Source organism: Saimiri boliviensis, chromosome 4, assembly GCF_048565385.1.
Source record: "Saimiri boliviensis isolate mSaiBol1 chromosome 4, mSaiBol1.pri, whole genome shotgun sequence".
NCBI lineage: Eukaryota > Metazoa > Chordata > Mammalia > Primates > Cebidae > Saimiri > Saimiri boliviensis.
Genome location: NC_133452.1, coordinates 102,550,935 through 102,570,408, shown reverse-complemented (window position 1 = coordinate 102,570,408; position 19,474 = coordinate 102,550,935). Strand labels below are relative to the sequence as shown.

At 36.3% G+C, this 19,474-nt stretch overlaps 1 protein-coding gene across 2 annotated transcripts in view; it reads right to left on the bottom strand.

The window, feature by feature from the left end:
• ZFAND3 (zinc finger AN1-type containing 3) overlaps positions 1-19,474 on the bottom strand; it is a 329,390-nt gene that overhangs the window by 73,777 nt on the left and 236,139 nt on the right. For both annotated transcript variants that reach the window (XM_039466542.2, XM_074397991.1), the window contains exon 3: positions 15,713-15,895. In XM_039466542.2, coding sequence (XP_039322476.1) covers positions 15,713-15,895 — 183 coding nt within the window. The remainder of the gene's footprint in view (positions 1-15,712; positions 15,896-19,474) is intronic.

Below are 19,474 nucleotides of genomic sequence, written 5' to 3'. Positions count from 1 at the left end.
AGCTCCAATTCTCTCCCCTCTGTTGAGATTCAGAATATCTTTTCTTTTTCTCCTAAGACTCCCTGGGCAGAGAGAGATTCAGAATACCTTATCAAGAATTTCTTGATAAGGCTTCTTCTAAAAAAAACAAAAACAAAACAAAGGACAAGATAAACCTCAAAAAAATCTATGGAATGGAGATCGTGAAATAATAAACTATATACTGTTTCCTGATGTATCCATGTTAAGAATGTACAATTATCTTCAAAAAATTCAAACAATCTACACTTATTGAGCAGTAATATATTCCTTCTTTTGCCTTCAATATACACATGGAGATTTAAAATAGCAAAGAACTAACAGCATTTAAAGAGTATCAGGTACATATTAGAATGCACAAGAAAAGTTATCTCTTCAGAAAAGAAAATCCTAATCTCCAACCTCACCCTAAACCTGCAATTCATAATTGTTTTAATCACAAAGGACACACCTAATCCGTCTACAGAATTGAGTTTGAAAAGCACCATCGATTAAAAACAGGATACGTAAAGATATACTGAGAATCTAAAGAATTCTTCAACACAGATAACAGCCCTCTAATTTCTCCAAATGAAACTTCCAAATCAAATCGTTTACAAAGCATTTTATGGAATCTAAGTATTAACCTCTCAGAGTTAGAAGTTCTAATACTAACTCAGGACATGATCTTTCACACTATTTAGATCTAAATTAGGGATTTACGAGAAGGGAATTTTCAAAGTGAGTCAGAAGTTGCTATTGGTAGCTTACCTATTTTGTTAAGAAGGGCTTCTTTCTCAACAAAATCTTATTACCACTACACCTTAACTCTCCTACACAATTACAGGCATATCTCGGAAATACTATGGGTTTGGTTCCAGACCACCGCAATAAAGCAAATACGGCAACAGAGTTTGAGTTGCACAATTTTTTTTGGCTACCCAATGCATATAAAAGTTATGTTTATACTATGCTGTAAATTCTGTTAAGTGTGCAACAGCATGTTGTCTTAAAAAACAATGTATATACCTTAATTTTAAAACACTTTATTTCTTAAAAAAATTCTAATGGTCATCTGAGTATTCAGTGATTCATACTATTTTTGCTAGTGAAGGATCTTGCTTCAATATTGATGGTTGCTAACTGAGCAGGGTGGTAGCTGCTGAAAAATGAGGTGGCTGCGGCAACTTGTTAAAAAAAATAAAATGAACCCCACACCACATCAACTGTCTCTTCCTTTCACAAAAGATTTTTCTGTAGTAACATTGTTTGATAGCATTTTATCCACAATAGGACTTCTTTCAAAATTGGAGTCAATCTTCTCAAATTCTGCTCCTGTTTTATCAACTAAGTTTATATAATATTCTAGATCCTTTGTTGCCGTTTCAACAGTGCTCACAGCATCTTCACCAGGAGTAGATTCCATCTCAAGAAACCACTTTCTTGCTTATCCATAAGCAGCAGCTCCTCTTCCATTAAAGTTTTATGTCGAGACTGCAGCAATTCAGTCACCTCATCAGGCTCCACTTCTAATTCTACTCCTCTTACCATTTCCACCACATCTGCAATTATTTCCTCCATTCAAGTCTTGAATCCCTCAAAATCATCCATAAGGGCTGGAACTGACTTCCTCCAAGCTTCTGTTAATGTTGGTATTTTGACCTTCTCCCATGAATCACTAATGGTCTTAATGGCATCTAGAATGGTAAGCCTGTTCCGGATGATTTTCCATTTACTCTGCCAGATCCATCAGAGGAATCGTTATCTTTGCCAGATCCATCAGAGGAATCAGATGTAAAATGTAGCTCTTAATTATGACTTAAAAGTCAAAAATGACTCCTTAATCCATGGGCTACAGAATGAATGCTGTGTTACCAGGCATGAAAACAACATTAATTTCCTTGTACATCTCGATCAGAGCTCTTGAGTAACAAGGTGTATTGTCAATGAGCAGTCATATTTAGAAAAGAATTTTTTTTTTCCTCAGCTGTAGGTCTATACAAAAAAGGCTTAAAATATTCAGTGAATGAGGTTATAAACAGATGTGCAGTCATCAGGCTTTGTTCCATTTACACAACACAGGCAGAGTGGATGTAGCAGAATTCTTAAGGGCCCTAGAATTTTCAGATTGGAGTTGGGCCCTGGATTTTCAGATCCTAGGGCCCTTAAGAATAAGCACTGGCTTCCACTTAAAGTTACCAGCTACATTAACCCCTAACAAGAGGATCATACTGTCCTTTGAAGCCAGGAACTGACTTCTCCTCCTTAAAGTCCTGGATGTGGCATCTTCTCCCAACAGAAGGTAATTTCACCTGTTTTGAAAATCTGCTGTTTAGTATAGCCACTTTCGTTAATGATCTTAGCTAGGTATTTTTGGTAAGCTGCTACAGCTTCTACATCAGCAATTGGTGCTTCACCTTGAACTTTTATAGAGATGGCTTCTTTTCTTAGCCTCATGAACCAAGCTCTGTTAACTCCAAGCTTTCCTTCTGTACCTTCTTTACTTCTATTAGCCTTCACAGATATGAAGAAAGTTAGAGCCTTACTCTGGATTAGGCTTTGGCTTAAGGGAATGTTGTGGCTGGTTTGGTCTTCTATCTAGACTATGAAAATTTTCTCCATATCAGCTGTAAGGCCATTTGACTTTCTTATCATTTGTGTGTTCACTGGAGTAGCACTAAATTTCCTTCAAGAACTTTTCCTTTGCATTCACAACTTGGCTAACTAGTTGATGCAAGAAGTCTAGCTTTTTGTCTATCTTGGCTTTTGACATGCCTTCCTCACTAAGCTTAATCATTTCTAGCTTTTGATTTAAAGTGACAGATACGTGACTCTTACTTTCACTTGAACACTTCAAGCCCATTGTAAGGTTATTAACTAACCTAATCTCAATATTGTGACTCGGGGAATGGAGGTGGGGCCGATGAGAGGGAGAGAGATGGGGGAATGATTGGTAGGAGGAACAGTCAGGACACACACAACATTACTGATTAAGTTCACTGTCTTACACAGGTATAGTTCATGGTGCCCAAAAACAATGACAACAGTAACACTAGTCACAGAGCACTGTAACAGATACAATATTAATAATGAAAATGTGTGAAATATTGCGAGAATTTCCAAAACGTGACACAGAGACAGCAAGTGAGCACATGCTGTTGAAATGATGGCACCAATAGATGTGTTTAATTCAGTGTTGCCCCAACTCTTCATTTTTTAAAAAAACATACTATGTGCAGAGTATAATAAAGAAGAGTGAAATAAAAGGAGGTAAGCCTATGCAGTGCTGGACAGCTCTACAGATATTATGGTATGTGCATGTGTGCTTACTATTAGCTATTTGCTCAACAAAACTAAAACCAAAATTAATCCACACCACCTTCCCCCAGGGAACAAGAGTAAGAGCAAACTGAAATCAGAAATGCTTTCCATTTGCCCAGTACTGACAGACTCTTTAAAGGAGTAGAAGTGGACATCACGACTGGGGCCAGGGGGTGGAATGCTGTTTCCTGACCCTGTAATAGCATTAATGGAACGAGCCTTGGGGCAGGGGCTTTCTTATTCATCTTGGTAATCCAGCACATTAGATGTTCAAAAATACGCTTTTTGCTAGTGAATGAAAATGATCCAGACCGAAAGAAATTACTAGATACATCCAGTTATTCAGAAATGCAATTAATAAAATTTATTTTCATCATATTTACATGTTCATCTAGCACAATAGTCCTCAAACTTATTCATCTTTAGAACTTTTAACACTTACAAACTACAGAGGACACAAAAACTTTTGTTTATGTGGCTTATATCTACTGATATTGATCCCATTTGAAATCGTAACTTGACAAAAATTATGTTTCAATTTAAAATTAAAATAATTACATGTGAACATAAAAATTTATTATTTTATGAAAAATAACTGCAACTTAAAAAATACTGAGAGTGGCCTGCCTTAAAAGAAGATACCTGGATTTTCATGTCTATATCTGTATTTAATCTGTTCCATGTGTTGTTTATATGAATATGAAGAAAGCCCACTATTACATAAATATGGAGTTGGAAAAGGAAAGATCTCACGGATGCTGTGAGTGGGACTTGGTGACCTCTATAGGTCTCTGGACCACATTTTGAGAACCACTGGTATAGAACCAGTGAACCTAAAGGTTAATCTAAGATCCAATTTTCCCACACTCCTTACATGCCAACTAATTTCCAGTCTTGCAGAAACCAACTAATGCATTAAGTGTAAATAACAATAAAAGGTTTTCCCAGTCTCAACAAAATGTTAATATTTAAGTAAATAAAGGCAAGGGATAGTGGAATAAACTAATCAAAATTTCAAACCAAGACATTCCATTTCTGCTACTTATGTAAGAAGAGTATAAACATTTCATGGAACTCTAAAAGTATCTTGAGTAAGCAGTTAAAAATGTTCAATTTTAGTTTGTCAGATAATCTCTCACCTAGAATCCTATGACTGAAACAGAGCTTTCCATATGTTAAGATGCTGACAAACGCTTACCACCAATACTTCAAAATGTGATAAAGCCCAACAGCAATTAACAGCGACATTCTAAGACATCATCACTCTCTTGGGGATAAAAATAGAATGATCTCCATTTTGTTAGAGGTCAAAATATCACCTGGCTAATAAAATCAGTACTAATTTTAGATACAGTTTTGTTTTTCTCTTTTGACAAAGCATATTTAATATGAATGCAAAATCTGAGGCTGTCACCTCTCCAATTTAGGCTTCAGTTTTGACTATTTACAGGCTTAAATAAGGCTCAACTCCGATTTCTACATTTGCATCATTTGCATTTTACCATCAACACAAGCATGATTCTCATAACAACATTAATGGAGACACTACTCAGCACTGGAAGAACTTTTTTTTTTTAAACATAGTTCAGCTAGTAAGAGTATTCTCATAAATCTCAGCCTGCAACAACAAATGAAAGAAGGCTGCAATGCTTTCCTTAGAAAGGGAAGTGACTGGTGCATGTTCTTCGTAAAAGGCTTCTGAAAAAATGAAAAAAGACATCCATTCAGGCCATAGGTACTGTTCCATGGACTTGTAAAAACAACTCGGAACACAGGTACTCTTCTCCTCTACCTCTTTGCTGAACCTCTCCCATAGTTAGCTGTACAGCTGGAATATGATTGAGTGACATTAAATGGAAATTACCTTAGTCCAAACCTTCTTACTTTACAGACAGAAGGGAACACTGTCATGTCTTAATAATAGGATCTCTCTTTGCAACTAATAGTTGAAAATGTCACGATTTCAACTGTGTAGTGAAGGGGTAATACTGATATTTTAGAATTTTTAAAATGCCTCGTTAAGGTGACATCCTATTGTTTTTATTAAATCTAAAGAATTATCTTTACGATGCATCAAAAAGTGAGCTGGTTTATAAAGTAATAGAGGCCATGAATACAAAATGTACAGTTATGGCACTGGCAGCTCTGTATTTTCAAAAAGAAGTTCGCAAGCGCAATTTAAATATATTTATGTAAGCTTAAAATCGCTACTTCAACACATTCACATAAATGCCATTATGTTTTTTTTGCAGCCAAACATTTTTGTCATAAAGCTTAGATTTAATTTAAAATCAGTGCAGTGTCACATATTACTTGTACCTAAACAAAATAAAAATATGACAAGTTCAAGAGCTAAAGCTATGTGAAGTGTGGTTGTTTACTATGACCTTTACTTTCACAGAGAAGTATAGAGCATTTAATTTAATAAGAACATTTAAAGAAATCCATACTGGGGGAAGGGGGGACAGTGATGATGTTGCTTCAAAACCTAGTTTGAATATCAGGAATTGTACAATCGCACATGTGCCTGAGGTAATCTTTTGGAAAACTAACCTTTCAGATTTGCAGGCTTCTTAAGGGACCTTTGAAAACAAGTATTAAAAGTTTGCCAGTATTCTCTCTTGCAAAGGGGAATCTTGAAGAGGGAAATTTAGGTGATAAATACCAACAAGCAAAAATGGTTATTTTACAACAGGCAAGTGCCTATTTGTACAGAAGAAAGAAGAGAGAAAGAGAAAGAGGGAGAGAAACAGAAAACGACTTCCATTATTCCAAAAGTCTGAGATCAACTGTTACCACCACAAAGCACCCAAATTTTCAAAATTTGATAGGGACACTGCCTTTTTTTGAGCTGCTTTGTCTTAGGATTACGTATGGTACAGAAAATTGTAAAAGAATATTAAGCAGCTATTCAAAAATCAGGTACAGGCAATGAGAAGCCCCTTCTTTAATGTATCAAAACACATAAAAGTAGGTTTCTGCAAGTAAGAAAAATTAAAAACAAAACTTTTCCTAAATATTTAAATCAGTAAGCATTTATTGAGTACTATGCTAGCAGTGTGCTAGGTGTTCTGGGATAGGGCAAGGAAACATAAAATAAACCCTCTGCTAATTTTTAGTTTAGTCTCTAAACTTGTGCAGAGAGATGACATTCTCTTGTCAAGAACACAGAAGAAGGTTTGAATAAATGAAGACAAACTATATTTCTTAATGAGAAGACCCAAAAGTTTATTAAAATGTCAATTATTCTTAAATAAATCTATATATTCAATATAATCCAAATCAGAAGATACTGATACATACTAAAAGCTATATGCCAGTTTCAGGAATATACTGGTTGACCAATAAAACAAAGAGCCTAGGAACGGATCTATGTTTATGTAATAGTATCAGCATTTTAAACCAGGACTATTCAGTGAATGGTTTTTGCATAACTGGTTATAATCCCTGTGTCTTAAACACCAAATAAATTCCAGATGGGTTCAAGAGTTAACGACAGAGAAAGATAAACGACAAAAGTATTAAAAAAGTATAGACAAATATGTCTGTGATTCAGACAGCCTTCTAAGAAAGGCACAAAACTGAAGACAAAAGACCAATAGACTTACATTAAAATTTTAAAAATTCTAATGAATACAAGGCACCCAAGTGAAAAGTAAAAGCCAAGTAACATACCAAAATAAACTGGCAATAAATCTAAGAAATACTTTTCCAGAATTTGTTACACATATAAAGAATTCCTACAAATCAGTAAAAATAGCTAATAAAAAATAAATAAGCAAAGAACAACACTGATAGGCAAATCACTAGAGACTCAAAAATTGCTGATAAACATATAAAAATGTGCTCAATCTCACTATCAGGAGATGTCAGGAAAACACAAGTTAAGATGAGCTCTTCTTTTGCCCAACCTACCAAAAAAAAAGAGAAAGAAACAAAGAAGAAACCGTACCTAATGCTGGTAATGCTGTGGTAAACAATCACTGTCAAACATCATTCTTAGGAATATAAAGTCATTCAGTCATTTTCAAGAGTAATATTGCCATGTAGATCAAAATTAAAAAAAAAATATATATATATATATATTCTCTGACTTGTTAGTTTCTCTTCCACGTATTTATCATGGAAAAATAACATGTGCACCATTAGCCATGTACAAAAATGGTTAACATGGCTTATAATTGTGAAATATTAGAAACAGCCTCCAGAGAAAAGAGTAAAGAAAAGGCTAGTAAGGATAATATGGAATATTATACAGGAGTAAGGCGAATCTCCACGAGTGGACTTGGAAAGCTCTCTAAAATACATTAAAAAGCAAGTTACTAAACAATATATATAGGATGCTCTCATTTATATAAAAATAAAATCTTATATGCAAACATGTTCACAGCTGCAGAGAAAAAATATAACCCCAAAATGAATAAACTATGGTTATTTCTGTAAAAAGTAGGAATTGGGTGGTGGTGATTGATGATATATTAGAATATTTTCATGTTCTATTCTAACTAAACCTGTGTCTTTGTAATTAAAAAACTGACAATGTAGTCATGCTTTACTAGTATACTTAAAAATAGGATTAAAAGTTATGAAAAAGAAAAGCAAACCAGGAAAATGAATAACTTAAAAATTATGGCTTTGCTTTAATTTGGTTCTTATTTTGACTACAAACGGAAGGTCAGATGACACTACCAGTATTTGAACAAGCTCCTACCCAGCTGACATTATAGAACAGAAATAATTTCTATAAGAAAACACTGCTGAACTGCTCAAGTCTTATATTTTGACAGAGATTAACTTAATGATCCCACACACTGATTTTTGATAAATTATAGCTCTTCACTTCAATACAGCATATAACTGTATATTATCATACTGTACTGCAAAGTATTAATCTTTTCAGAACATAGCCCTAATAAAAGCAGCATGCTTTGCAGAAACAGCTTTAGGATAAATAAATAAATGCACTGGGGAAAAAAAACACCGTTAAATTAAAATCAAAAGAGACATTTAAAGTTTGGGCATTCTTCATTATGGGAAAGAATCTTCCACTTTGAGACCATTATATATCAGAAAAACTCCATCTGTTGTATAATTATCTCTGATAAACGGCCTGATGCCTTGAGCTTCATTAGAGAAAAGGGAAGAGAAAGACACACACAGAGAGAACTGTAAATAAATCTCCCCACCATATTTCACTTAAAACCAGCCCAGCAGGAAGTCATAAAATATTTTTTAATAGGTGATATTTTTAATGCTTTACAAGAAGAAACCAGCCTGTTTTGTCCAATATCCGGCCTTTTGAAATAGGCACAGTCTGAAAAAGGGAACACTGGTTTCTTTCAGAGATTATTAGAAATTTAATTGGTAAAAACAAACAAATCAGAAGTTGAGCCACTTGGTGGTAGTGATACTAAATTTCCAGGGAACAGATTAAGGCTTGTCAGACAGAAATTAAGATGTGTAGCCAATGACGCCCAAAGGATGTTCAGAGACCCAGGGGCAGTCTAGCAAGGACATCTGTTAAAAGGTACTACCATTTTTAAAAAATCCCTGAGGGAGCTAGGATATCACCAGAAACCAGTTTCCAAGGAAACAATGGAAATGTCTCTTCAACCAAATTAATTTAACTAGAGATAGAGTATGTTCTCAAATTTCTATTTTGGGAATCAGTGTCACACTAAAGGAAAATCCAGTCAACACCTGGAAATGAAGCATTAGTCATTAAAAATCCTCACTAACATGCCAGTTAAAATGATTCTCACTTTTTCTGTATATTTTATTTTGCTACAACAAAAGTATGTCTTAGGCAGATGCAGCAGAGAAGAGTAGGAAAAAAAACCAGAGTCCTGTATTATACATGCAAAAGGCCCAGAGTTGAGTTCTGGCCCTCTCATGGGACTTAAGGAGGGTCACTATCTAAACCTCCCCTTTTCATGTATAGAATAGGAAGGAGAATATCTGCCCTACCTATGCTACACACTGTCAAGATGATCCTAGGAACATGTGCATTGAAATACTCTGTAAAACAGGGGTTTGCAAACTTCTTCTGTAATAGGCCATTGGGTCGCCACAGCAACTATCCAACTCTGTTATTGTATCACAGAAGCAGCCACAGACAATCCATAAACAAATGAGTGGGGCTATGTGCCAATAAAATTTTACTTATGAACACTAAATTAGGAATGTCATATAAATCTCACATTTTACAAAATACTATTTTTTTTCAGTTGTTTAAAAGTGTAAAAATCATTTTTAGCTTTGGGCAGCATAAAACCAGGTGATGGGCTGGATTTGGCCTGTGGGCTATAGCTTGTCAACCCCTGTTATAAACTATGGTTTTATATAAGTGCTGGTTGCTGTTTAATCCTTAATATGTGCCTCCACAGAGCTTAGAAGAGTGTTCTGTATGAGATAGGTACTCTCTAACTGCTAGTTTAGAATGTCAGACTATTTGAAAACAAGTCCATTTCTTGACATTAATCTTCCCTAGCAGTAGGTATCAGTTCTCTTCAAGCTCTTCTACCTATAAAGAAAAAGACCAGCCACGACTCCTCCAACACCTCCATTTCCATCCAATATGCTAGTGGGACTGGGAAGAAAAACCCCAAAACTCAGGTAGACATGTACATCATAAGCCTCCCAAACAGGTCATAAATAGGGATTCTCAGGCCTTTAAAACCATGACAACAGAAAAGCTGACTTGCATAAAGAATAAGAGGGGATTTCATATCTTGTAAGTCTAATCTGTTAAGACTCCAACTTAGGGTGAGCAGTCATCTGCCTGTACTTTAAGAATGACAACAACTGATGCATTCTAACTACAACCTGGCATTATCCTTTTTCTCTCTGCAGAAGTTGGTTCAAAAAACTTAACTACAAATCACACTTCATCTCCCTTAGAAAAAAATCTGGAACTTGGGAGAATGGTAAATAGGTAGTAGCAAAAGCACAAAGAAACGTTTTATTCTTTTTTAAGAGTTTGTCCAACACACCTTCCACTGTATAGCGTAATTTGCAAGCAATGTCCTTTCAACCATAAATCACAACAGAGAATGGCAGCTATGGTGTGGCAGCAGAGAGCCAGGGACTTTGGAGCCAGAGTGCTCTGTGATCTTGGGCAAGATAATCAATCATCCTGTACCTCCATCTTCACACCTGTGAAATGGATACAATAGAAATACCTACCTTACAGGGTAATTATGAAGATGAAGTAGGTTATTAACAGTTGATACTTGAACAAAACCAGTTTGAACTGTGCAGGTCCACTTAGATGTACAATTTTTTCAAGCACATGCACACTGAAAATAGAGTATTGCCTACATATGCGGAGGACCAACTTTTCATGTAAGTGGGTTCCACGTGGCTGATTGTGAGACTTGAGTATGCGCCGAATCCCCTGTGTATAATGAGGAATGACTGTGCATATAAAGTACTTGGAACAATGCCTCATACTTAGTTAAGTATACTTGTTGTGAGCTGTTCCAATTATTATAGCATTTAAATGCTGTGACAAGTCCTTTAGTCACTATTTGAATTTTGTTTACATTATTTTTGGAAAAGGCTTCCAATGGCTAAGCTCCATGGACTCTTCTGCAGATACACACAGTTTGGGACAGGGAGACATAGGTTTATATTCAGATAGAGAAATATCACTTAGAGCTTTTGGATATCTGCCTTATATACCTTCAGGGAAGTATATTAAGAAATTCTTTGGGTAAAAATCAGTCCCATTTCTAAGTTGGACATACTTTTGTCAATACTTATTGCTCTATCTGCAGTCTTTTCAAAATAAAATGTACCCAGACTCTCACCACTTTCTGTTGATATGGTCATAGTTCAAGTTCATGTTGATAGAGGATGAAAGCAGATTTAAGCAAAATCCATTTTCTTGTATATTAGGAAAAAAAATAAAACCTTTTCACAAGCCCAAAAGAAAATGTAGCACTTCCAGTTCTACGCAAAAATAGTGGATCCATGACTACTAAATAGTTTACGATTTTTGTGGTACTTGCATTTGGCATCCCAAACCCATTTTCCAGCAACTGCTACATCTTATTTCTCTACATCTCTTTAGGGGAAGCGACGAAGGAACCCACAGACAAAATTCTGCTCCCTTGAGGACACTAAAATATCAACACAGGCAATCTCCTGCTGCCTCTTCCTCCATGTTTCATCACCTTGGCATTATCACAGCTAAAGAAATTTGCAAGATGCAGATGGATCAGGCTGTCTAGTCTCACCTGGGCCTTCACTGCTACTAGGCAATCACTTTATCTCCTGTTGACTTTTAAAGCATCCACCCTGACAGCTCTTAAACCCAGGGTCACTTCTCTTATCCCCATATTCTCAACCCCCATATCTGGCAAATATCTCCTCACTCCAGCACAGTTGCTTTCAACCTAGGTGAGGCAGCAAACATGACCTGAAAAACCTTTGCAAATGACATGCAGGTTAACCACTACTAGCTACTTCCCCGCTTCCACCCCAAAATGCATATGCACCTGTTTGGGAAAACAAGTCAGACTCTCAGGGAGAAGCATATATAGTCAAAAAGGTGATCTCCTTGTGTATAAAGACCTAATCTTATTCATTTCTATACTCAGCACTTAACTCAGTACCTAACATATAGCAGCAGGCACTCAGCAAAGATGCTAAATGAATATACAAACCATTGAAATAGTTTGTTAAATAGTTTATTTAGGTAATCCATCTTATGATCACCAAATTCAAGTGCTTCTTTGTCATTTTACAGCCTTGGCAGCATTTTCATAATATTGTGACAATATTCTATAGTGACTGAAAGTGTAGGCTCTGGATCCAAATTCATGTGTCAGCGCATGGGCTGCATTGCCATGCAATAGCTCTATAACTTTGGGCAGAAAGTTAATGAACCTCTCTAAGCTTTCATGTCCTCATCTATAAAAACAAGTATAATAAAAGCACCTACCCTAATAAGCTACATTGAAAATTAAATGTTACTGCATCTAAAGAACTTAGAAAAAGTGTTTAGAATATAGCAAATGTTTCATAAATATGAGCTAACATTATAATTATAATAATTATTAAAGCCCACACCCTACACTGAAATTTGTTCCTTGGCTTTTGTGACCTTGCTCACTATCATTCTCCTCCTGACTTCTTCAGTTGCCTCCTCTATCCTTTTTGCTCCCTAAGTGTAGAGGTTTCACTTACAGGTCTATCCTCACTGCTTTTCTTTGCTCTCACCCTTGGCAACCTCATTTAACCCCTATGGCTTAAACCATCATCCCCATGTCGACGAAGTCAACCTTGACTTCTCTCCCCTGAAAATCTAACTCAACCAGTTGCACACAATACAAACTTAAGTCATCACCGTATCTCTAATTGGCAAATCTCATTTCCCTAGATCTGTAAAAACTTCAGGAATTAGGAAAGAGATTAGCTTCAAAGAGTATAGCTCTAAGATGAACATACAATGGTTCAAAGCAATGATATCACCAAAAAGAGAGAGAAAGGAAATGAAGCTAGTGGAACTAGACATCCTTAATCAGGCTGAAGGTATTCATATTTTAAAAGAAAAACCATAGCAGTCTACAGTGGCCTAAACTGGAAAGTAACTTTTGGTTATGATGTAGGTTCCCACATATCTTAATTACAGAGACAGAAAGCATTCTTCTTGCCCACACAAATATTAATCCCTGTGACAGTTATATTTCACATTGTGAATTAACTGATTAAAAGTACGAACTCTGAAGCCAAATGCCTAAATCTGAATGTGGTTTTGGTATCTACTAGTTTGTCATCACAGGCAAATTACTTAATCCTTTTTGTGTCTAATTCCTCATCTATGGAACGAGTGTAATGACAGTATCGACCTCACTGGATTATCACGAGGAACAATGAGAAAATATGCATGTAGAATAATGGCTCATACCTAAGGTGCTCAATCAATGGTAGCTACTGTTAGCCTCACATGCATTTTGGCTGCTTGAATTGGTTTGCTGTGGCCTGATCCTGGTATGCATGAATCCAATCCAGGTTCCACCAGATTAAGATCCTGAACAACCTTTTCCTTAGACCAGGAGTTCTTAATCCAAGGGCCATAATAAGCTGCAGATAAATTTTATGCAAAATTGGGTATAAATGGATGGTATATATTTTTCTAAGACAAGGGGCTACAGCTGTCATCAGCTCCTCAATAAGTACATGACCTTGAATAGATTTTTGAAAACAAAACAAAATCTACTGCCTTAGCATGACCACTACTATTTTCACCATTTTTTTTTCTCTGCTTACATGAATTCTACACCTGCCCTGGCCTCTATTCAATAAGTTATAATATTTTTAAAATTCTCTCTTTGCAATGTGATTCCTGTTTAATCCTTTCAATTTTCAATACAATCAAGGTTAATTCTCCAAAGAACTGTAATAATATCACTTCCTCTGCTCAAAAACATGGCTACTGTCTCAAGTCCAAATAGCTTAGCTGGACATTTACGCCTCTATGTCTTGGCCACAATTTACTCTTCCGGCTTTGTCCTTCATTCTCTTCCACAAACAGCACTACGAGAGTCATTTGCCATTGAAAAACTCCATACAGCTTTCCTTCTACAGCTCATTCTACTCTGTTTAGCATGTCTCTTCACCACCTTCTATCCATCTTTAATACCACTTCCTCAGTAAGTCAATGTCCTTCAACACTTGCTCTCTTTAATATATAAGGACCATTAACATGGGTATATGCAAACATGTATCAGAGTTTCTCAAGCTCAGCATTATTGGCACTGTGAGTTGAGTAATTTTTTGTTGCAAAGGACTGTCCTATGTGATGTAGGACATTTAGGACATTTAGCAGCATCCCTGGCCTCCAGACACTATCAAATGTTCTGAGGTTGTTGGGTGGAAGATCACTCCTGGTTGATAACCACTATATACTGTAACAAATATATTTAATTTCCCCTTCAAATTCTTTGAGGACAAGGACTATGACCTTGCTTATTTAATAGTCTCAGTATTACCAAATACCGTAGTTTATGATAGATTTAGGTATCTGTTTCCTGCTAATCTTTTGAAAGTTAGTAAACGGAACATAAAACATTCTAAACTGTGTTTCTAGATATTCATTAAACTTGAAATACTAAATTTTAACTTAGCTTTTTTTTTTTTTTTTTTTTAAAAGACCAGGTCTCACCAGGCTGCAGAGTAATGGTTAGACCATAATCCACTGTAACCTTGAACTCTTGGGCTCAAGAGATCCTCCTGCTTCAGACTCCCAGGCAGCTGGGATGACAAACACACACCATCATGCCTGGCTAATTTTTTTTTTGGGGGGTCGGGGGGCAGTAGAGATAGTGTCTCACCATGTTGCCTAGGCTGGTCTCAAACTCCTGGACTCAAGCAATCCTTCTGCCTTGGCCAAGCAGAGCTTTTAAAAGGCAAAACCTGCTATGTCATAATATCCCTATAATTTTCAACAACTAGTATCAGTTTTCAGGTCAGGAGTTCAAGACCAGCTTGGCCAACACATTGAGACCCTGTCTCTACTAAAAATACAAAAATTAGCCAGGGATCATGGCAGACACCTGTAATTCCAGCTACTTGGGAGGTTGAGGCAGGATAATTGCTTGAACCCACGAGGCGGAGGTTGCAGTGAGCTGAGATGGAGCCACTGCCCTCTAGCCTGGGCAACAGAGTGAGACTTCATCTCAAAAAAAAAAAAAAATTAAGTAGACAATAAACTTCTATATCATCTACGTAACAGCATTGTAACACTGAAGACTTACAGAAGAGTAATACCATCTCCTTCTTCCTTTAAATACCCTATGTTCTAAGAAATATAGTGTTACCTCAGTTGAATGCTTAGAAACAGTCAAAGCCCAGTTAGTGACAGAGGTAAGGTTTCAATCCAAGGCTCCTAAAATAGGGTTAGAATCCCAACTGGTCCTTTGCTGTACATTAGAATCCTCTGCAGAATTAAAAATAACAGATCTCTGGGCTTCCCTCCAGATCAATTACATGAGAATTAGGGAATGGTGCTAAAGATTAAAATTGTTTTTAAAATCCCCATTGTATTCTAATGTGCATCCATAGGTGAGAACCACTGCTCTCTAGACTGGTTCAAAAACTTCACATACTTTGACGGGTATAAAAGGCTATCTCTTCAGGAATGGGTGAAACTTATTCTCTAACTTGCGGGGCTTGGGCATTGTATGTGGACACTTATCTTGAATTAAAAGAAGTGCTGTTGTTACTGGATGGAAAGTCTTGACTGTTGTAAAGAAAAAAAAAAAAAAAAATAAATAAATAAATAAATAAATAAATAAAAGAAGTGCCGCTTTTTTCTGGAATTACCAAGATGCTTATGCCAAGGTTCTTAAGCTGCTCTCTCTACCACCCTCAGAAGCTAGGCACTTACACTCCTCTTTACTCGGTGAAGTTACATTCAGTTCTGTCGGAAGCGGCTGCTGGCTGGGACTAAGAGTTGGTGTGGTTATCGAGGTATTGTTGTTGTCACTGGTGGTCTCTTCAGAAAACAAATCTGATTGGCTGTTACTTGTACTTGGAGCGGAATCATCGTCTGGTTGTTTCTTTTGAAAATCTGAAGAAAAACAGAAAATCAGCTTAATTAAGGAGTTCACTGTCTCTGAGGATTAGAAAACAATGAAAGTTGATAAAAAGTTAAATGCAACAACAGCAATAATAAAAAACCGATCTGGGTGATTAAAAAACCACGGAAGTAAAACACTGGCCATAACGTTTAAGTTTAGTGGAAGGTGACTGGAGTTAAAAGTTTTCCAAGGTCCCTTATTATTGAGAAGAATGCAGACACTGATTTTAATTGTTCGGCTCTGCAAAGCCAGAGACGCATGTTAAAAATTTAAGGGTAATCAGTTGAAGGAAAAAGAGAATAATAACTGTTTTTCAAACTTTTCAGAAGCAAAGGTCATAAGCAAAAAGGCGGCACAGAAAGCAGCAGAGTAAACAGAAAACACATAACAAGATGGTAGCAATCAGTATAAATATGTCAGTAATGGTAATAAATGTAAACAGACTGAATTTATCAGCTAAAAGATAAAAAATTTGGAGTAAAATTCAATTTACAAGGGACATAATAAAAACATAAATATGAGAGGATAAACAAAATGTTAAAGTACAGTTAATCCTTGAACACCATGGGTTTGAACTGTGTGGGTCCACTTACACGCAGATTCTTTTCAACCAAATGCAGATCAAAAATACAACATTCACGGGATGCAAAACTCATATATGGAAGGTCTACTTTCCATATACGATGGTTCTGCAGTGCAGATTGATGGATTTGAGTATGCAGATTCGGGTATATGCAAGGGAGTCCTGTAATCCCCAAGTATAACATAACTGTATATATAAAAAGTACCTGGCAAATAAATATAAATGAACAGGCAGGGCACAGTGGCTCACTCCTATAATCTTAGCATTTTTGAAGACTGAGGTTGGAGAGCTGCTTGAGGCCCAAAGTTTGAGACAAGCGTGAGCAACACAGCAAAACCTCATCTCTAAAAATGTTTTTTTAAAATTAGCTGGGAATGGTGGGGCACACCTGCAGTCCCAGCTACCTGAGAGTATCTCCTGAGTCCAGGAGTAAGAAAGAAGGAGGGGGAAAGGGCAGGGGAAGGGGAAAGGAGGACAGGACAGGAACAGTGAAAGGAGGGGGAGGGGCAGAGGAGGAAAGAAAAAGAACCAGGAAATGAAAAGAAAGAAAAAGTAAAATGGGAGGGGAGGGACAGAAAGCTAGTAGGGTTTGAGTACTGTCAGAATATGCATGCAGACTTAAAGTCAAAAGCATTATTAGATGTGAAGAGAATCATTAAAAAACAGTAAAAGAGTCTTCATCAAAGCCACAAAGCACTGTTGTCCCTTACTATATGTGATGATTGGTTTCAGAACTCCTGCATATACTCACGTTCCAGAGTCAGCCCTACTGAACCACCGTAAATTAAATACTCCTTCTCCATATACAAAGCTTTAGCATCCCGTATTTTCAATCTGGGTTTCTTTGAAAAAAGCTTCATATAAGCAGGCATACAAAGTTCAAACTCGTGTCGTTCAAGGGCCAATCGCACTTAAAGCAAAAATGGTTATATTCACGAGAAACTGACAAATTTCCTACAGGGGACGATTTTAATATACCTCTCACACAAAATAATTAATAAGCATACAAAGACCAAGTATTCAACAATTAGAGAATGAATCATTTTCAAGCACACGGAATATTTATAAAAGTGATTAAAACCTGGCTGAATCTTGACCACATATTAGAATACAAACCAAAAGTCTCAACAAATGCCAAAGAATTTCTAAGATAGAGACAATACCTAACCATAGGACAACTGAGTTAAAAACTGCTAAGAAAAAAATTCTATATATTTGGAAGTTCCCCCCAAAAAATAAACAGAAACATTCTAAACTCATGGGTGAAATCAAATTATAAAATACTTAAAATTAATGAAATTATTACATCTCAATATCCAGTAAAGATAAAAATACACATACATTACCTACACCCCAGTCATCTAATCCCTAGAATACACCTGAGAGAAACTCAACACACATATTCAAAGAGACATGTACAAGAATATTAAGTCAGAAAAAGCCTTAAGGTCTATAAATAATGGCACAGTCAAACAATGGAATAATATACATAATGGAAACAACTATTGTCACATATATCAACATGAATGAATCTCACAATCATGAAGTTGACGGAAAAAAGCAAGCCACTAAATAACAGCAGATTGTACTATTCTTACATAAACCTTAAAAACAGTCAAAACTCAGATATACTGTTTTGGGATTTGTATGCTTAAGCCCCCCTCCCTTTCCTTTTTTTTTTGAGATGGAGTCTTGCTATGTCACCCAGGCTGGAGTGAAGTGGTATGATCTTGGCTCACTGCAACTTCTGCCATCTGGGTTCAAGCTAATTCTCCTGCCTCAGCCTCCCAAGTAGCTCGGATTACAAGTGCCCGCTATCATGCCTGGCTAATTTTTGTACTTTTGTAGAAGGGGTTTCACCATGTTAGCCAGGATGGTCTCGAAATCCTGACCTCATGATCTGCCTGCCTTGGCCTCCCAAAGTGCTGGCATTACAGGCATGAGCCACTGCACCTGGCCTTAAACCTTTTCTAAGCCCGCAAATATTAATGTAATTCAGAATAGCAGTTACATGCTAGATTGAGGAAGGGTGGTGTGGTGAGAAGCACACAAAAATATCCAAAGACATGGAATGTCCATTAATAGAAAGTTGGTTTTAAAATGCTCTACAGCAATTAAGTGAATAAGGCTACAAGTAAAACAGAAAAATCTCAAAAAGCATATTGAGAGAGAAAAGCAGGCAAGCTACAGAAAAAGGCACACAGTATTATAATACTTATATAAAAATTTAAAATGTTAAGAATACCATAAATTGTTTATGAACACATGAATGATAATAATTACAAGATAAAAACACTCAAGGAAATAATATACCAGATTCAGGATAGAGGCTACCTCTTTGAGGCCAAGGGAAAAATAAGAACGGGTCTTCTATCCTGTTCTGTAATTTTTTTTTAGTTCTTAAGCTGTTGGTAGGTATCTCAGTGTGATCATTTTCTATATTCTCTATATATTTAAAAAATCTAATCTACTCTATGAAGTACAGATTATATCGATTCGGAGAAGTATAAGATCCTTACAACTTGACATAGAACTCGAACCACAGGGAAGTGTTGATATCATACTCTATAACTTCATCAGAATCACTACTTTTTGATGTATTCTAAGCGTAAGAATAGCTAGCATTTATGATGCATTTATTATGTGCCAGGTACCGAACTAAATGTTTTGTGTGTATGACTTATTTATGTTAATAATCAGGGAAACCCTAATAAGGTAGGTATAAAGTAACATCATTTTAATGATAATGGAATTTAGGTTCAGAAAGTTTAGGTAATTTGTTCCAAGTTAACAGCTTAATAAGTAGCAAGGACAGGTCCATTTGACAACAAAGTCCATGGTCTTCAATCACAACAACAGGATGTGGTATTGTGATCATCAGAATGGCCCAAGGAAGAGACCTCCATGTCAAACCTCTAGCCATTTCCAGCACCATTAGTGAGTGCAACGAATGTAGCCAGTTAGTAACTGCTAAGGTGATCAGTGC